The following is a 17,958-nucleotide window of genomic DNA, read 5'->3' as shown; positions in this document are numbered from 1 at the left end:
TACCAACACTTGTCTCTCGAGAACTGGCTTTCGAGCGGCGAGCGGCCGGACCTGGGTTCGGTAACAAAGCCGCTTTCTTGGGTGTGCAAAAGAGGCTCTGGTGGTCACGTGGGCACGTGTCTACGTCGCAGTCCATCCAGCCGTACCTTGGGGAGCTATATTGTATGTCTGTTGTGCTTAAAGCAAATTAAAAGTAAGAAATGAAGAGGATGCTGCAACCCAATATTTATTTATTTATTTTGGCTGTGCCGCGCAGCTTCCCCGACCAGGGATCGAACCCAGACCACAGCAGTGAAAGCACTGAGTCTTAACCGCTGGGCCGCCAGGGAATTCCCTGCAACCCGATATTCAGCAAACACCACTTTGGGGATTAAGCACAAAATGTTGGATAGTGCAAAGAAAGTGTAATGGAAAGAGAGAGGGAGGGAGGGAGGGAGGGGAGCGTGAGGGGGAGGGGAGAGGAGGAGGGAAAGGGGACGGCAGGGGAGGGGAGGGGGACCCTCTTCCCACCAGCAGGGGCCGAGGTCCTCAGGCCTCCTGGGAATTCTGTGACCCGGGCCGCTCCCGGCTTCCCAGCCAAGCTTCCGGGAACTGTGTGTCTCCTTGCAGGTTCATGAACCACCGAGTCCCTGCCCACAGGAGGTACCAGCCCACGGAGTACGAGCATGCCGCCAACTGCGCCACCCATGCTGTGAGTCTTGGGGGGCTGAGAGCCGAAGAGGGGTCTGGGGACGCAGCCTCTTTGCCCTTGGAGAGACTGTGTTTCCGTTCCACGGCCATGTCCCGAGCGGCCTGTTCTCAAGGCTTCCATGGCCCTTGGAAGAGCGTGTGGGATCTCGGGGGAAGGTCATTTGGGGAAATTGGAGGCGTTGAGCGTGCCTCTCTTTTACCTTAAGAACCTGCAGTGGTTCCCTGGTACTTGCACAGCATCCAGGCTCGGTAGCAAGCTCCCAGATAGGTCTTAGCCTTTGTGTTACGTTGGCCCACCTTCCACTGACACGATCTTGTCCCCAGGCTCCAGCGCTCTGAGACACCTGCTGTTTCCGTAATAGAAGGCATGACCCCGTGCCTTTGCACACGCTGTTCCCTCTGCCTGGAATACTTGCCCTCTCCCCCCACCCCAGCCTTGTGTAAGAAATCCTTCTCTGGGCAGTGGTCCTTAACCCTTTTGCTCATGGGCCCCTTTGAGGATTTAATGAAGCTCTAGACCTACGCTGTCCAGCTTGGTAGCCACTGGCCTCATACAACTGAAATGTAGCTTGTCTGAATTGACATTTGCTGTGAGTATAAAATACACACCAGCTTTTAAAGACCTAGCGTGGAAAGAAAAGAATGTAAGGTATCTTCTTAATACTTTTCATATTAATTACACATTGAAATGAAATTTTGGGTATATTGGACTAAGCAAGATATTAAAATTAATTTCACCTATAAGTAATTTCCTTTTCAAAATGTGGTGACTACGAACTCCAAAATCACCTGCGCCACCCACGTTAGAGTTCTGCTGGCTGGGGCTGCTGGAGAATCTCTCTCCAGAAAAAGGGCTCCTAACACACGAAATTGGGCAAACCCTTGCCGGGACCCTGGACCCCCAGTGCTTCGGAGAGTTCCGAGACTTCTCAGAGGGAACGATGGATAAACCAGGATTCGAAGAGTGAGGAGTTTTCCAGGCGGACATGATAGGGAGGGATGCCTTCTTCACAGAGAACCACAGGTGCAACAGCACAGAGGCATGCAGCGGGGTGCCCTGACCGGGAGGCTGGGGTATCCGTGGACCCAGGGGGTCGGGGGCAGTGGCCAGAGATGCTTCTTGCAGAGAGGAGATCTTGGCTTCCTGTTTTACCACGATATTCTGTAGAGTTATGCTGTCCAGTAGGGTAGCCTCTGGCCTCGTGTAGCTGTTGGAATTGAAATTGAAACCAATTAAAATGAAAACGTCAAGTCCTCAGTGGTACAAGTCACATTTCAAGTGCTCAGTAGCGGCGTGTGCCTAGTGGCTCCCATACTGGACAGTGCCAATCTAGAATGTTTCCACCATCGTAGGAAGTTCTGTTGGGCAGTCCAGAGTCTAGAGGCTTCCCTCCATCATAGAATTTCTGTTGGACAGTGAAGGTCTAGAACCTTCCCACCATTGCAGGAAGTTCTGGATGGTGCAGGTCTAGAACCTTCCCTCCATCAGGTGAAGGTCTAGAACCTTCCCACCATCAGAGGAAGTTCTGGATGGTGCAGGTCTAGAACCTTCCCTCCATCATGGGAAGTTCTGTTGGGCAGTCCAGAGTCTAGAGGCTTCCCTCCATCATAGAATTTCTGTTGGACAGTGAAGGTCTAGAACCTTCCCACCATCACAGGAAGTTCTGGATGGTGCAGGTCTAGAACCTTCCCTCCATCATGGGAAGTTCTGTTGGACAGTGAAGGTCTAGAACCTTCCCACCATCACAGGAAGTTCTCCTGGATGGTGCAGGTTTAGAACCTTCCCTCCATCACGGGAAGTTCTGGATGGTGCAGGTCTAGAACCTTCCCTCTGTCGTGGGAAGTTCTGCTGGACAGCGCAGGTCTAGAACCTTCCCACCATCACAGGAAGTTCTGGATGGTGCAGGTCTAGAACCTTCCCTCCGTCGTGGGAAGTTCTGTTGGACAGCGCAGGTCTGGAGAAAAGGCTCGGGTTGCTCAGGGGCTCTGTATCTGCCTGGACCCCGCTCCGAAGGCTGGCCCTGCAGCACCTCCCTCCACATCTGCCTGGACCCCACCCCAAAGGCTGGCCCTGCAGCACCTCCCTCCACCCTGCTTCCAGCTCTGGATCATTCCCAGCATTCTCGGCAGCTCCAACCTCTACTTCCTGTCGGACGATGACTGGGAGACCATCTCTGCCTGGATCTACGGCCTCGGCCTCTGTGGGCTCTTCGTGGTGTCCACCGTGTTCCACACGATCTCCTGGAAGAAGAGCCACCTCAGGTGCCTGCTGCCTAGCCCATGGGAGGGGGCGAGCTCCTGGAGGGGTGACCAGGGCTGGGACCCACGGTGGGCTGAGGGGTGAGGCAGGATGCCTCGGGCCACGCTTGGCTGAGCCAGGAGGGGCCCTGGATGGAAGGCCTTGTGCCGTCTTGGCCTCGGGCCGGCGGGGTTGACTGCCACGTGGGCGGACCACCTCACCCTCATTTGCCTCGTTTGCTCACTTCTGCGAGTCCGGAAGAACAAGCCCCTCGCTCCCAGGGTCATTGTGAGGGACCCTCATCATCGTCATGATAATCGCCCCCTTCCGGGCGCCCCCTAGGTTCCAGGCATTCTGCAGATGTCCCTCTGCATCTTTCCAATAATTCTGCAATGTAGGCATTAGAATCCTGGATTTTAATTTTGATTTGTTTTGTTCTTAATTTTTTAAAAATTGTGATAAATACACAGGACATAAAATTTACCATCGTAACCATTTTAAGTGTACAGTTCGGTAGTGTTAACTGCATTCACGTTGCTGTGCAGCTATCACCAGCATCCTCTCCAGAACTTTTTCATCTTCCCAAATTGAAACTCTGTCCCCATTGAACACTAACTCCCCATTCCCCCTTCCCCCGCCCCTGGCACCCACCCTTCTACTTTCTGCCTCTATGAATTTGACTGCTCTGTGTACCCCATGTAAGTGGAATCGTATAATATTTATCCTTTCGTGAGCCCAGTGTGCTCAGGGTTCATCCGTGTTGTAGCAGGTGTCAGAATCGCCTTCCTTTTCAAGGCTGAGTCGTATGCCACTGTCTGGGTGGACCACACGTTGTTTATCGCTTCATCTGTTGATGGACCCTTGAGACGCTTCTGCCTTTTGTGACTGGCTTCTTTCACTGACCGTGATGTCCTGGGGCCCATCCACGTTGCAGCTTGTAGAATCCCTGTCTTGTGGCTGATGACACTGAATCTGGAACGTGACTTGCGCAAGGTCACATAGTTGTGTCCAAGCCAGTGTTGATTCTGGGTTTCCAGGGCCCCCATAAAGTGAGGGGACGCTCTGGTCCATTGTAGCAGCTGCAGTGACCACTGGTCCCCATGTCCAATGCCCCCTCTTGCCCCCAGAAGCCCTGTGACTCTGCTGTATCCCAGCCCCTCCTGTCCCCATTCTTTCCTCTCTGTGGCTCCTGGTTGCTGTAATGGATTACAACACACTGGGGGGCTTGAAACAACAGGAACTTAGCCTCTCATAGTTAGGAGGCCAGAAGCCCGAGATCAGGGTATCAGGAGGGCCATGTCTCTACGAGAGGACCCTCCCCTGCCTCTTCCAGCTTCTGGTGGTTCCCATGGTTCCTTGGCTTGTGGCACCATCACTCCAATCTCTGCCTCTGTCTTCGCAGGCCTTCCTCCCCGTGTGTCTCTGTGTCCAAATCTCCCTCTCCTTTTTCTTCTAAAGACAGCGGTCGTTGGGTTTGGGGCCCGCTTACCAGTGGTGTGACGGTGCTGCCCTTTAGTGTCCTCATCTGCGACGTGGTGGATGAAAAGTATGGTCCCTGCCTGCTAGGTGGGATTACAGAGTTAATGCCCGTAAAGGGCTTAGAACGGTGCTCTGATTATAGAATGTGCTCTGTATGTATCAGCTGTTGTTATTCCTTTTATTTCTAGGAAGACTTGCAGTTAGGCCAGCATCAGATAGAAACACGGCCAAATTGAATGAAGGCTGCAGCCGCTAGATAGAATCACAGTTTGTACTAGTTATCCACTGCTGCGTAACAAATTACCCTGAATCATAGTAGAGGCTTCAACTAACAGTAAACCCTGATTCTTTCTCAAAGCTTCAGAGAGGCAGGAATTTGGGAGCTTAGATGTGTGTTTCTGGTTCAAGGTTGCTGATGTAGTCGTGATGCTGCCCGGGGCTGCCATCATCTGAAGGCTGGACCTGGGCTGGAGAAGTCACTTCCAAGGTGTCTCCCTCCCAGGCCTGACATGTCAGTGCTGGATGCTTGGGGGTGCTCAGTCCTTCCCACGTGGACCTCCCCTCGGCCACATGGCTCGTCCCCCCCCAAAGTTAGTGATTCAGGAGAACAAGGCAGAGGCTGTGATCTCTTTTATGATCTAGCCTTAGAAACCACACACCATCGTTTCTGCAACCTCCTGTTGTTTCCATATGTTTGCCATATTTGTTGTGGGAGGGGCCGCACACAGGTGTGAGGACCAGAAAGTGGGGCTCCTTGGGTACCATTTTGGAGGCTGGCTACCACGCTGGTCAGAGGTATTGATGACTGTAATTTGCTCTTCAAGGGGAGGTCATAAGGGAAACAGTAACGTTTATGAGCACTTCCTGTTATGCGCTGTGCTGAGTCCTGACCCTCTTCGTCCTCACAGCGACCCCGATAGGTGGCCAGTGTCCTCCCTGTTTTACAGCTGAGGGAGCTGAGACCAGGGAGGGTAAGTAACTTGCTCAAGGCCCTAGTCCCTCTGTGGTAGGGTTGGGATTCGAACCCAGGTCTTACGGCTTCAGAGCCTGGACCTGAACCAGAATGCCAGAACCCAGAGGGTCTTCAGGGGGCACCTAGGTTTGTTGGTTTTGCACTTATTTTTCTTTAATGAAAGGAGAATAGAATAGAATTAATAAACATTTAATTTTCCGTACTTTCTTCTGCTTGCTAGACTTCTATTGAGTATGCTTTTTTTTTTGCGGTACGCGGGCCTCTCACTGTTGTGGCCTCTCCCGTTGCGGAGCACAGGCTCCGGACGCACAGGCTCAGCGGCCATGGCTCACGGGCCCAGCCGCTCTGTGGCACGTGGGATCTTCCGGGACCAGGGCATGAACCCATGTCCTCCGCATCGGCAGGCAGACTCTCAACCACTGCGCCACCAGGGAAGCCCTGAGTATGCATTTTAAAGTTCATTTTTATTTTATTTTTTTAATTGAAGTATAGTTGATTTACAATGTTGTGTTAGTTAACAGGTACACAGCAAAGTGATTCAGTTATACATACATATATATGTGTTTGTATATATATATATTCTTTTTCAGATTCTTTTCCAATATAGGTTATTACAAAATATTGAGTATAGTTCCCTGTGCTATACAGTAGGTCCTTGAATTTCTTTCATTGTTTAATTGAAGTATGGCTGACGCACAGTATTATATAAGTTACAGGTATGTAACGTGGTGATTCACAATGTTTTTAAAGGTTATATTCCATTTATAGTTACTACAAAATACTGGCTATATTCCCTGGATTGCACGATACATCCTTGTAGCTTATTTTATTTTATTATTTATTCATTTAGTGTTTTGGCCGTGCTGCACGGCTTGTGGAATCTTAGTTCCCCGACCAGGGATCGAACCCAGGCCACCGCAATGAAAGTGCTGAGTCCTAGCCACTGGACCGCCAGGGAATCCCCCTTGTAGCCTAGTTTATGCGTAATGGTTTGTGCCTCTTCATCCCCTCCCCCATGTTGCCCCTCCCCCTTTCCCTCTCCACACTGGTAACCACTAGTTTGTCCTCTGTATCTGTGAGTCTGTGTCTCACACTTTTTTTTAAGCTACTGAATTCTTTATCATTTGAAATCTTTCAAAAAGCCCAGAATATAAAACAGAATGCAGACTTTCTCTGATTAAAATATGGGAGGAGGCTGTCAGGGTGAGGAGGGTCCTCGGTGGTACCCCCGAGGTGTCTCCATTCAACTCCTAGGGTGACAGGCAGCCTGGTTGGAAAACCACTGCTCTGGTCACTCACAGATGGGGACACCGAGGCCCGAGGGGTCATGGTGGACGGAGGTGCGTCAGCCCCGAGCCCAGGCTCCCCCAAAGCCCGTTGGTCCAGGGCAGGGCCCGTAACCCGCCTTCTCTGCCACAGGACGGTGGAGCACTGTCTGCACATGTCCGACCGCATGGTCATCTATTTCTTCATCGCGGCCTCCTACGCGCCCTGGTGAGTGTCTCTGCGGGTCCCTGGGAGCGCTGGCGTCCTCTCTTTCCTTTGTCTGAATTTCTTCGTGTTTGGCTGGGTGATGTGTTGGCACAAAAGCGTGTAGGTAAAAAGACACCCACCACCCATTCTCCTTCCTGGAAGCAGCTATTAGTACCAGTTTCCTGTGTATCCTTCCGGACTGCTTTTGTGTAGGAAAGAGCAAACGTGTATGTGTGAGTCCATGTACAGACACACATTTGCGTATATGCATATGTATATATGCAAATACACGCACACATGCCTATATTTTATATCCTTATATTTATACTTATACTTTCCTACTTTAATACAAAACGAAGGATACCGTACAAACTGCAGTTTGCTTTCATTCTCTTAGTCGTGGACTTGGGGACATCTTTCCGTATTAGTACCTTGAAGATTTCCCCACTCCTTTTTATTTCTTTCTTTCTTTCTTTTTTTTTTTTTTTACAGCAGTATAATGTTCCCCGGCCACCCCTATTGATGAATATTTATGACGTAGGCACTCCCCCTTCCTTTGCTATAACAAACAGGGCTGCAGTGAAAGTCCTTGCTGTTGTACCACTCAGCATAGGTGCTTGGTTCTGTTGGCTCGAATCAGGTGAAATTGTTGAGGCAACCTTTTCTGATCTACAGAAACAGCAGGTTCACGTGGCCAAGCCTGATCTTTGTGGGGTAAATTTGAGGACTGCACGGCTGCGGGGCAGGAGTGGGCCTTACTCATTTGGCTAACTGTTGCCAAGTCACCCTCCACAGATTGTACCAGTTTAAACTCCCCCAGCAAGGGACTTCCCTGGTGGCGCAGTGGTTAAGAATCTGCCTGCCAATGCAGGGGACAGGGGTTCCAGCCCTGGTCCGGGAAGATCCCACGTGCTGCAGAGCCACTAAGTCTGTAAGCCACAACTCCTGAGCCTGCGAGCCACAACTATTGATCCCACGTGCCACAACTACTGAAGCCCCCTCACCTAGAGCCCGTGCTCCACAACAAAGAGAAGCCACCTCAATGAGAAGCCTGTGCACTGCAACGAGGAATAGCCCCCGCTCGCTGCAACTAGAGAAAGCCCACGCACAGCAGCAAAGACCCAACGCAGCCAAAAATAAATAAATTAATTAATTAATTAAAAAAGAAAAACAAAAAAATAAACTCCCCCAGCAAGTGCCTCAGGGTTTTCGAAAGTTCTGGAATAAAGAAACACTCAGGTCACACGCGAAAAGCCGGGAAGCCTGCAGAGCCCCTGTGAGGGGAGAAGGGCCGTTCCAGTCACACTTGTTGAATGTGTCTGGGTGGCTGGGCGGTGCTGGGGGTCAGGACACTAAGGTTCTGGCTGGCAGAGGGGCTCTGTGACAGGACAGTGACAACACGGTGACACGGGCCTGTGCGCATGCAGCTGTCGAGCTCAGAGGAGGCACCACCCTGCAGAGGCGGCTTCAGGAGGGCTTCCTGGAGGAGGTGTGCTGCTCTGAGAATCTGCACGTTGGCCTCTGAGGAGTGGGAGCCACAGAGGTTTGTTCCATTTTTGCCTGGGGAATTCCCATTTTTGTCTGTCGTAAACGGAGCGTTCTTTTTTATCATCTCAACTAATCAACGGGTTTTGTCGGTGCGCACAAAAACGACTGCTTTTTTTTTTTTTTTTTTTTTTTTTTTGCGGTACGCGGGCCTTTCACTGTTGTGACCTCTCCCGTTGTGGAGCACAGGCTCTGGACGCGCAGGCTCAGTGGCCATGGCTCACGGGCCCAGCCGCTCCGCGGCATGTGGGATCTTCCCGGACTGGGGCATGAACCCGTGTGCCCTGCATCGGCAGGCGGACTCTCAACCACTGCACCACCAGGGAAGCCCAACAACTGCTTTTGAAACATGCCCGGGGGATATGCACAGTGAGTTCCCATACGCTGCAGCCAGCACCCAGGTGGAGAAACAAAACATCTCCAGCCCCTCCCCAGTCTGCTGCCCCCCAGGGGTAACCACAGTCCTGACATCTACCATCATAGGGTAGTTTTGCCTGATTTCTTACCTCATGTTAATGGGATCATCGTTCCTTCGATCTTGCTTCTTTCGGGCAACATTATGTGGTGAGAGTCGTGGAGTCATGATTGCAGGAGTCACTGTCCAGTCTGCTTGCTGGACAGTGCTCTGGGCGAATAAACCACAGGTCTCCACCTCCTGTGACCAGCGTTTGAGGGTGATTATTGCTCCACGGTCCTTTGGTCATTGTAGTGCGGGTGTGGTGGTGAACAGGGTACAGACGGGAGCTGCTGGTCTACACTGAGGAGTGGTTGGGGGTTTGAAACAGGATATTGATGTAGTTTTATTTTTTGGACTTAAAGGTGATGCCTTGGGAGCAGGGAGGTGTGAGGAGGCTGGTGCAAGGACCTGGGAGAGAGATTGTGATGGCTGGGGCCCTGGTAGCGGCCTTGAAGTCGAGAGGATGGATGGATGGATGGATGGATGGATGGATGGAAAAGACATTTACAGGAAACTGAGTGGACTGCGTGACTGAAGGTGGGGGAGAGGGGATATAGAGCGGCAGATGCCAGGGTTTCCGGCATCAGCTTTCCCCAGGAAATCAGCGACTCTCGGGAGTGTTAGGAAATCAGCCCTGCTGCCGTCAGCCTGGAGACATCGTCAGAGGCAGCCCCATACCCAGCTGGGCTTTGCGGGAGGAGGGGACGTGCTTCTGTCCTGCCGACCAGGATGCTTCTGGTTGTCGGATGCCAGGTGGGCAGGCGTATGGAGGCTCCGAGAAGCAGTGTTGGTCCTGGGTGAGGGGCTGCTGCTGGAGTGGGTAGGTGGGAGCCACGGGAGAAGCTGAGAGCAGGAGGGAGAAGCCAGAAGCCGTGGCTGGGCACTCAGTCCACAAGGCCGCCTCCTGATGGCCCCGTGTCACCCCCAGGCACCACCTGTAGTTGTTGGGAGCCAGGTGATCTCAGGTTTCTTTTCGGATGTTGCCAATTAGAGTAAAGCTAGGTTTTTATTTTTATTTTTTTTTGCGGTATGCAGACCTCTCACTGTTGTGGCCTCTGCCATTGTCGAGCACAGGCTCCGGACGCGCAGGCTCAGCGGCCATGGCTCACGGGCCCAGCCGCTCCACAGCATGTGGGATCTTCCCAGACCGGGGCACGAACCCGTGTCCCCTGCATCGGCAGGCGGACTCTCAACCACTGCGCCACCAGGGAAGCCCTAAAGCTAGGTTTTGTGCTCAGCTGCTGTAACTCTCCTCGATGTAGATTTCTAGAATAGCCCTCTGACTGTCCCCCGCCTGGCTGATTCAGTGCCTGGATTTCTACTCTTTATCCCTGGCTGTGACCACTCGGGCACCGGCTCTGTGCCCATCCCGTGCTGGTGTTTGAAGATACGGCTGTGAGCAAAGACGCAGACTCTCTCTCCTTATGGGATTTACAGTCTCACGGAGGATGCAGACGTTGACTGTCCCAAGGATACTGACACAAGGAATGAACCACAACTGTGCCGTGAAGGAGGGGTACAGGTGCCGAGGTGGGGAGATGTGCCCTGGCTCGCGGGCTTTGTAGGAGGAAGAGTCGGCAGAGCTCGGCGGTTGCTCGGATGTGGGGTTGAGAGAGAGAGAATCAGAGGACGCAGACGTCATTCACGAGGCCAGCAGGACCATGTCACGAAGGATGGAAAAAACTGGCAGGATCAAGTGTGACACAGAATCTTCCCTCCCCAGTGCTTCGGAAAACAAACACAGTAGAGTTATAAATATTGAGGTGGGCAAGAGAAAGATCACCCTCTTCTGGAACCAGGGTCCCTCTCTGCAGGAATCTGGAGCGTTTCCGTGCAGTTTAGTTGTGCAGACGGCTGCACAGGCTGAAGACGGTCGGCGTGCTGGACGGGAATGCATGTGTGTGGGGTGGGGCACAGGCCTGCACTGTCCGGGGCCCCCGGCTGTGTGTCTAAGCCAACAGCTGGAGAAAACACACAGAGGCCAAAGGCTGGAGGAGGCTGGGACCCACAGATGCCTGGCCCTGGAGATACCACCTGTGCCAAGCAGTGGAGAGAAAAGCCCACCTTCCGGGAGCCTGGGGAGAGAGTCACAGGAATCCGGAAGGAAAGAAGGAATTCCTTCTGCAAAGTCTCTCCATCAGCCTCTACCGACAGACTTGATGCTGTGCCAGTTGCAAAGGAGGAACTTCGTGAGGCCCAGCTCAGTGAATAACCCAGCCGGCAAAAAGGGTGACCGTAGAGCTGAGAGTCAGTACGTTAGTAACCAGCCTGGAGGGACACTCACCTTATATTCCTGTCCCCTTTCGGTGGCCAGTTTGAGTGGTTTTCAGGCGTTTCCTACAGGGACTGATGCTGGGATGAATGTCCTTTTCTGTGCCTCTGTGTGCTCGCAAAACAGCGTTCCTCTGGCCAGCCCCTGAACCTGGAGTGCCTGGGCCACGGGCTACGTGGCCTTCAGAGTCCGATACGTTCTCCAGACAGGCTTTACTTGTTTATATGCCCACTGGCTTGAGATGCCCTTTTCTTTCAATGCTTGGACGTTATCAGTTGTGCTAATTTTGCTCTAATAATTGCCTGTTGTTTCCGTTTCCCTTTCTGTCTGTCCACGTGTCCTCCCGTGACAGGCCGCATCCCACACATGGGGCCGTGGGGACAGGGGTTCTCTGGGGTCGGTGTTCCTGTGACGGGCTGGCTGTGGAGGGCTGGATCCCAGGGCCCGCCTCAGGCTGTGCCCTTGGCTCTCCCTCCCAGGCTGAACCTTCTCAGGCTGTGCCCTCGGCTCTCCCCCCCAGGCTGAACCTTCGCGAGCTGGGCCCCTGGGCCTCGCACATGCGGTGGCTGGTCTGGGTCATGGCCTCCGTGGGCACCGTCTATGTCTTCTTCTTCCACGAGCGGTAAGCCAGGGCTTGGGGGAGCGGCCTCAGGTGGGGGGGGGCTGCCTCCGTCAGGGCCTCCTCCCTGCCCCCAGTGAGACGAGACCCCAGGGTCACCCCAGAAGAATGAGGGCTCAGCTGTGCCTGGCATCCCTGTGTTCAGGTCCATTGATGGCCACCAGGTCCACAGCCCATAGGGTCAATCTGAAGAGTTAAAAAAAAAAAAAAAAGGCGTTGTAGGTTCCTAGACCCACTGAGTGATGTCAGGTATTACCTGCCTTCCCGAAGCTGTGTTAGCGGATAAGGGGGAGAGGCTCTCAGGGCTGCCCACTTCCTTCCATCCTGCTGAGTGACAAGCTGGGAGGGATTAAGTGTGGGAAAGAAGCAGAGCTAGAGCTGAAGCCAAAGGGAATAACAGACTCCTGGAAACTCCAGGGACAGCAAACAGGTGTCAGCTGGTGCAGCCACTCAGATGGATGGAGAGTGGCTGCTTGGGCCTTGTGCGGAAAGGTGCGGGGATCGAATAGTAATGTCTGCCCTGGGTTGCACATGGGAAGCACCCACAGGCATGCTACACCCAGCATTTGCAATCCTCAAATGCCGTTTCATGGATGTGGAAGCCAAGTCTCAGAGAGGGAAACAGACCCTCCCATGGCCACCCAACTCTGCCAGCACCTGCTGGGTGTAGCTGGATGAAATCTGGGCCCAGGAGTGCTGGGCAGAGGGCGGAGTCCTTTTCTCTCATGCTTCCGGCCAGGGTGTCCCCTCCTAACCCGAGCGGGGAGCTATCCCTCGTGGGGAGGCTGTCCTGAGGCCAAGATGGCTTGTCTTCCTGGCAGGTACAAGCTCGTGGAGCTGCTCTGCTACGTCGTCATGGGCTTCTTCCCCGCCCTGGTCATCCTTTCCATGGTAAGTTGCCCCCACCCGGCGTGGGGCCTCCGGTCTGGCTGGCGGGGACTCACAGTGACTCTGGAGATTGTCAGGTTGAACCTTCTCCTCTGGCAGACGAGGGAACTGAGGCCCGGGGTCAGCGTGACTTGCGGGCTGAGGCAGGAGAACGTGCAGGTCACCCCAGGGCTTGGCTCCCCGGTTCTACGGCACCTCCTCTCTCTGCTTCACCTCCAATGAGTTCGTTAGTCCCTCGGGGCTCCAGTTCCCGCCTATTTAGGGCTCAAGTAAGAAAAACCCACGGACAGTGATTAGAATGGTGCCTGGAGCAGAGTAAGCACCCGATCGCTAAACTAAATCTATAATAATAACATAGGTGGCCATGGAGGCAGAGCCAAGTCTCAGACTTCTGACACCCCCTCTGATGCTTCCACACCCTAAGCTGCTTCTTGACACGTGAAGGTTGACCTCCTTACTGTGCGTCCTGAGCCCTTGTGACGTGCAGGAAGCTTGCTCACAGGACCTTACTTCCCCGCCCCAGGCGTCCTTGGAGATGGATGTGACCACCTCCGTTTTATGAACAAGGATGCTCAGGTTCTGAGAGAGAAGGTGACTGGCCCAAGGACATGCAGCCCTCAAGGGGCTGAGCTGGGATGTGGCCCCGTAACCTCCAACCCCGAGTATCGGGATCTTTGGGCTGCACCACCTCGCCCTGTGAGCAGGAGAGCCTTGCAGGGAGAGGCCTCAGGGCCCCAGCCATGGAAGAGCAGCAGCTTGTGTGGCCGTGGGTGGGTCCCCTTTCCTCTCTGAGCCTCAGTTGTCCCTTCTGTCAAATGGGCACGGTCAACTCAGCCTGCTGGTACCTCCCTAGGCCAGGTAACAGCTTCTTACTTTTAAATGATTATTGTTGGCAGATGTTAAAAATGTATGTAGTCGAGAAGCACTAGATTGTGAACTTTAAAAGGGTGAATTTTATGGTGTGTCAATTATAGCTAATAAAATTATTTCGAAAGAAGAAAGGACGTATGTCCTATAGATCTTGCTGGAGGAATTTGTGTTTAAATAGATATTTCTTTTTTTTTCCCCAAAATTAAAATTGACTGTTATCTGTTTGAAATGACCAATAAATAACGTATCCTATAAATTTAAATGACATTACATTATATATATTTGAGGCATTGATCTTTGTCTAAGTTAATCTCTTATCTATGAGTAGTGGTTTATTTTAAAGTTGAAAATATTTTGAAGTGAAAAATTTCTGAGTGTGTTAGCATCCATACATAGCTCTTAAAGAAAATGTATGTAGTCAAATCTAGCATGTTTTTTTTTCCTTTTTTTTTTTTTACTTTTATGGCTTTACCTTAAGTGTTATGGTTAGGAAGGTCTTCCCTTTCCCAAGTTTACATAAGTATTTACCTATATTTTCTCCTGTTTCCTTTACGGTTTAACTTTTAATTTTAAACTCTGTATTCCCACTGCCGTTTCTTATGTATGTGGTGATTCCTCCCCAAACGATTAGGCAGTTATTTATCTACCATTTAAAAATGTTCCTTTTATCATATGTTAGCTTCATATACGTGTACGTGGGTCCGTTTCACAAGTTGGCCTATTCTTATACTAGTACCAAACCATGTCACTTATTTTAGCTTTTGTTGCATCTCAATACTTGGCAGTGAAATCTCTCCCCGTTAGTTTTCCTACTCAACATTTTCCCTGCGATTTGTATGTATTTTTACAGATTACCTTCCCCCCGCCAAGTTTACTTGTTTAAATATGTACGTTTAAGTTGTATCTATTAATTACATAATATCCATCAAATTATGTATTACATAATTTAAATACATATATACATATATTGTAAGTGTATATTTAAATACATACTCACCGCAAAAAATAAGTCCTGTCTGAAAACGTATAAAAGAGCTGAAATCCCCCTCTCACCCCCTCCCCAATGTGACGCCCCAGGTGCAACCACCATTAATGGTTCGTTGTGTCTCTCTTACATTTTTTTTTTTTTTCTGCACCACTTGGCTTGCGGGATGTTCGTTCCCTGACCAGAGACTGAACCCTGGCAGGGAAAGCGCTGAGTCCTAACCACTGGACCGCCAGAGAATTCCCTCCATTTTTTATCTATAGGCAAGTCTACGTGGATATGCGGACGTATCGACTTGTTTGTTCTTCTTTTACAAAAATGGGATCACACTGTTCTACGACATGCTTTTCTCACTTGGCATGTTGTCGTGGGCGTGTGTCCGTGCCTGTCACATAGTCACCCTGCCTCGTGAGATTGCTGTGAAGATGGCATGAGTTACCTCACGTGAGGCCCCTTGCGCTGTGTACGAGGCCTGGCACACAGTAAGCACTGGGAAGTGTTACTGTAACATGTCCTTAATACTCAGGTATCACCGCTTGAGAACTGGGTGCGTGACTATACGTATGTTCAATGAAATACTACCCAGCTGTTCCAAAGACTGGCATGGACCTCCGCGTGGGGATGTAGCCTGATCTCCACAAGACTCTGTCGTGGAACGGATGCCTCAGGACGGCAGGGATGGTGCGAGCCCCCTTTTCTAAAATGATTAGTTCCTCTGCACACGTACATGTATATGAAGTGCAGACCGTAGGTATATCGTGCGTGTCTAGACAATTCTGGAAGGATACCGGCAGACACCGTTACTGGTGGTGAGCGGTGATACCTGCGGGAAGTGGGCTCAGGGAGAGGGGGCAGTGGGCTCTTCTTACTCCCCGTTCCCTCCGTCCCTCCTGTTCGTTGAGCCCCCATAACCAACAGAAACCCAGGTGTTAATGGTGCGCACCTCAGAGGGCTGGGACTGCTGCCTTTTTCTTGCTGCACTTCATTTTTCTCTACAATTTTTCGCCGTGAGTATGTATTACTTTAAAAAAGCGTGATAAAATATGCGTAGGATTTATGATCTTAACCACTTTTAAGTACAATTCAGGGGCGTGAAGTACCTTCGCCTTGTCGTGCATCCGTCACCACGATCCATCCACGGAACTTTCTCATCGTCCCAAACTGAACCTCTGTCCCCGTTCCACACTAACTCCCCTCCCCCACCCCCAGCCCCCCAGGCGCCACCCTTCTACTTCCTGACTATGATCTTGACTCCTCCGGGGACCTCACGTAAATGGAATCCTACAGTATCTGTCCTTTTGTGACTGGCTGATTGCACTTTGCATAACATCCTTGAGGTCCGTCCATGTTGTATCATGTGTCAGAGTTTCCTTCCTTTTTAAGGCTGAATAATATTCCATTGTATAAAGTAACGTGAATAACGCTTTGTTTATCCGTTCTTCTCGTGATGGACACTTGGGTTACTGCCACCTTTTGGCTACTGTGAATAATGCTGCTGTGAACTTGGATGTACAAGTACCTGTTTGAGTCTCTGCTTTCACTTCTTTGGGGATACACCCAGATAGACTGCTTTTTAGAAAAGATAACAAAGCTAGAACATATTCTTTGAGATTTTGATAGAAATGCGTTACACTGGAGAATGAATTTGGGGAGAACTGATGACGTCACTGTGTTGAGATGCCCTGCCTGGGGCTCTGGGCTGCCTCACCGTCCACGCGTCTTCTCGCCTTGGGTGGTGGGGGAATGGCTGGGTGATTCTGGTCTTGCTGGCTGCTCGTCTGACCTGTGCTCACCCTTGTCCTTGCCGACAGCCCAACACCGAGGGCATCTGGGAGCTGGTGACCGGAGGGGTCTTCTACTGCTTGGGCACGGTGTTCTTCAAGAGTGACGGGAGGATCCCCTTTGCCCACGCCATCTGGCATCTCTTTGTGGCATTTGGTGCTGGTACCCACTACTATGCCATCTGGAGGTACCTGTATCTGCCCAGCACCCTGCAGGCCAAGGTGTCCAAATGAGGTGTCAGCCTGCACAGGACATTTAGGCTTTTGGAGCAGAGCATCACAGGGAGTGCTTCTGTGAACTTGAGCCCAGCGCCCAGCGCCCAGGCCCCCCGTCTTCCCTCCTATGGGTAGAGCTTTTTGATGGGTCCAAGGTTACTTCTGGTGACAGCCAGACCACCCCTTGGGTCCTAGGTGAGAACGAAAGCATTTAATCATTTTTACAGAGGAGAAATTAACCCTGTAATGTGTTTCTATTCTAGACAAATGTTTCCTAATACAACATCGTCAGAAAAGGGGGCAGACGTGGTCCTGGCCAATTGAGGAATGATGGGCCAATATGAGCTTCCTATAAGGTCCTGAGAAATCTATCAGGGAGTCTAGTGGGTTAGTTATACCTGGGTGGCCAGGGCCTCCTTCTCTGCTACCAAAGTCCTGGCTGGGGAATTGTCCCCTGCTCAGGGAAAGTCACCCAGCTTGTAGATCAGGGCTGGTGAAGATCCACGACCGTGGCAGACATCACCAATCAACTGCAGCGTGGCGTGGTATCAGGATCCTTCCCAAGACTGCTCTGGGAAGCCACTACCAATCGACTTGGCACTCATGATGGCACCTCTTGGCCTTGCTTGCCCCGTGTGCTCTGCACTGGGGTCATGGCCAGACCAGTTCAGTGTCTCCATGTCAGGGAGCGGGCTTATCCCCTAGAGGGGCCGGTTTGGGCCCGTGGGGGGAGACCGAGTGTACCCAGAGCAGCCCCTGTCGCTCTACTGCACCATAGCTGGTTCTCAGTGCAGAGGAATGGGTGGCTGGGGATGGGAAAGCTGTCGCTTGGCCATTTGTTCTCATGCCGAAAAGTCCAGAGAAATTATGAGAGCCATTCACTGGGGGTGGGGTGGGAATGGGGAGGGGCAGGCAGACCCCAAGAACTTGTGTACTTGCTCCCGGTTTAGGGTTTGTGGTTCAGATTCTTACCGGGTGCCCATCAGCGGCCCTTGGAGTCTCCTCCGATGAGCCCTAGAGAGAAGGCCTCGGCTAATTTGACAGGGATCTGGGCAGAGTGACTGGGTCACCCCAGCCTCTGAATCCCCCAGTCGCCCAAAGAAAAGGCTTCCAGGGGCCTATCCTCGGCCCCCTCCCAGGGCTGGGCCAGCGATCTGTACCCGGCACAGGGACGTTTCCTGGGAGGGATCCAGGCCTAGATCCGGGGTCTGACCTGGAATCTCAGACTCTCTGGGTCAAGATCGGTCTCATTCTACAGGCTTCATTCTACGACTCCCAACCAGAGTCAAGTGGGCAAAGACAAGATGCCTTATGCTTAGTTCTCGTACATTCCAGGGTATTTCAGGACTCCGGCAGCTGGAATCCCACATCCAAGCCGGTATTAAATCGTCCGACACATTCCTCAGGCAGGCAGGTTCTGAGCTGGGAGATGCCTTGGGGATGTTCTGTCCTCTTGCCCGTGTGTGTGTGT

General features: G+C 51.9%; 1 protein-coding gene across 1 annotated transcript; it reads left to right on the top strand.

The window, feature by feature from the left end:
- Positions 1–488: 488 nt before the first annotated feature.
- MMD2 (monocyte to macrophage differentiation associated 2) lies at positions 489–16,505 on the top strand. Its single transcript, XM_073791848.1, is given in 6 exon segments — positions 489–691; positions 2,792–2,952; positions 6,801–6,875; positions 11,649–11,780; positions 12,515–12,638; positions 16,302–16,505. Coding segments are annotated over 6 exon segments (774 nt in total). The 5' UTR covers positions 489–613.
- The last annotated feature ends 1,453 nt before the right edge of the window (positions 16,506–17,958 follow it).

This window comes from Tursiops truncatus, chromosome 15 (assembly GCF_011762595.2).
Source record: "Tursiops truncatus isolate mTurTru1 chromosome 15, mTurTru1.mat.Y, whole genome shotgun sequence".
Taxonomy (NCBI): Eukaryota; Metazoa; Chordata; class Mammalia; order Artiodactyla; family Delphinidae; genus Tursiops; species Tursiops truncatus.
The sequence above is the reverse complement of the archived record's forward strand: the minus strand, read 5'-3'. Positions and strand labels throughout refer to the sequence as shown.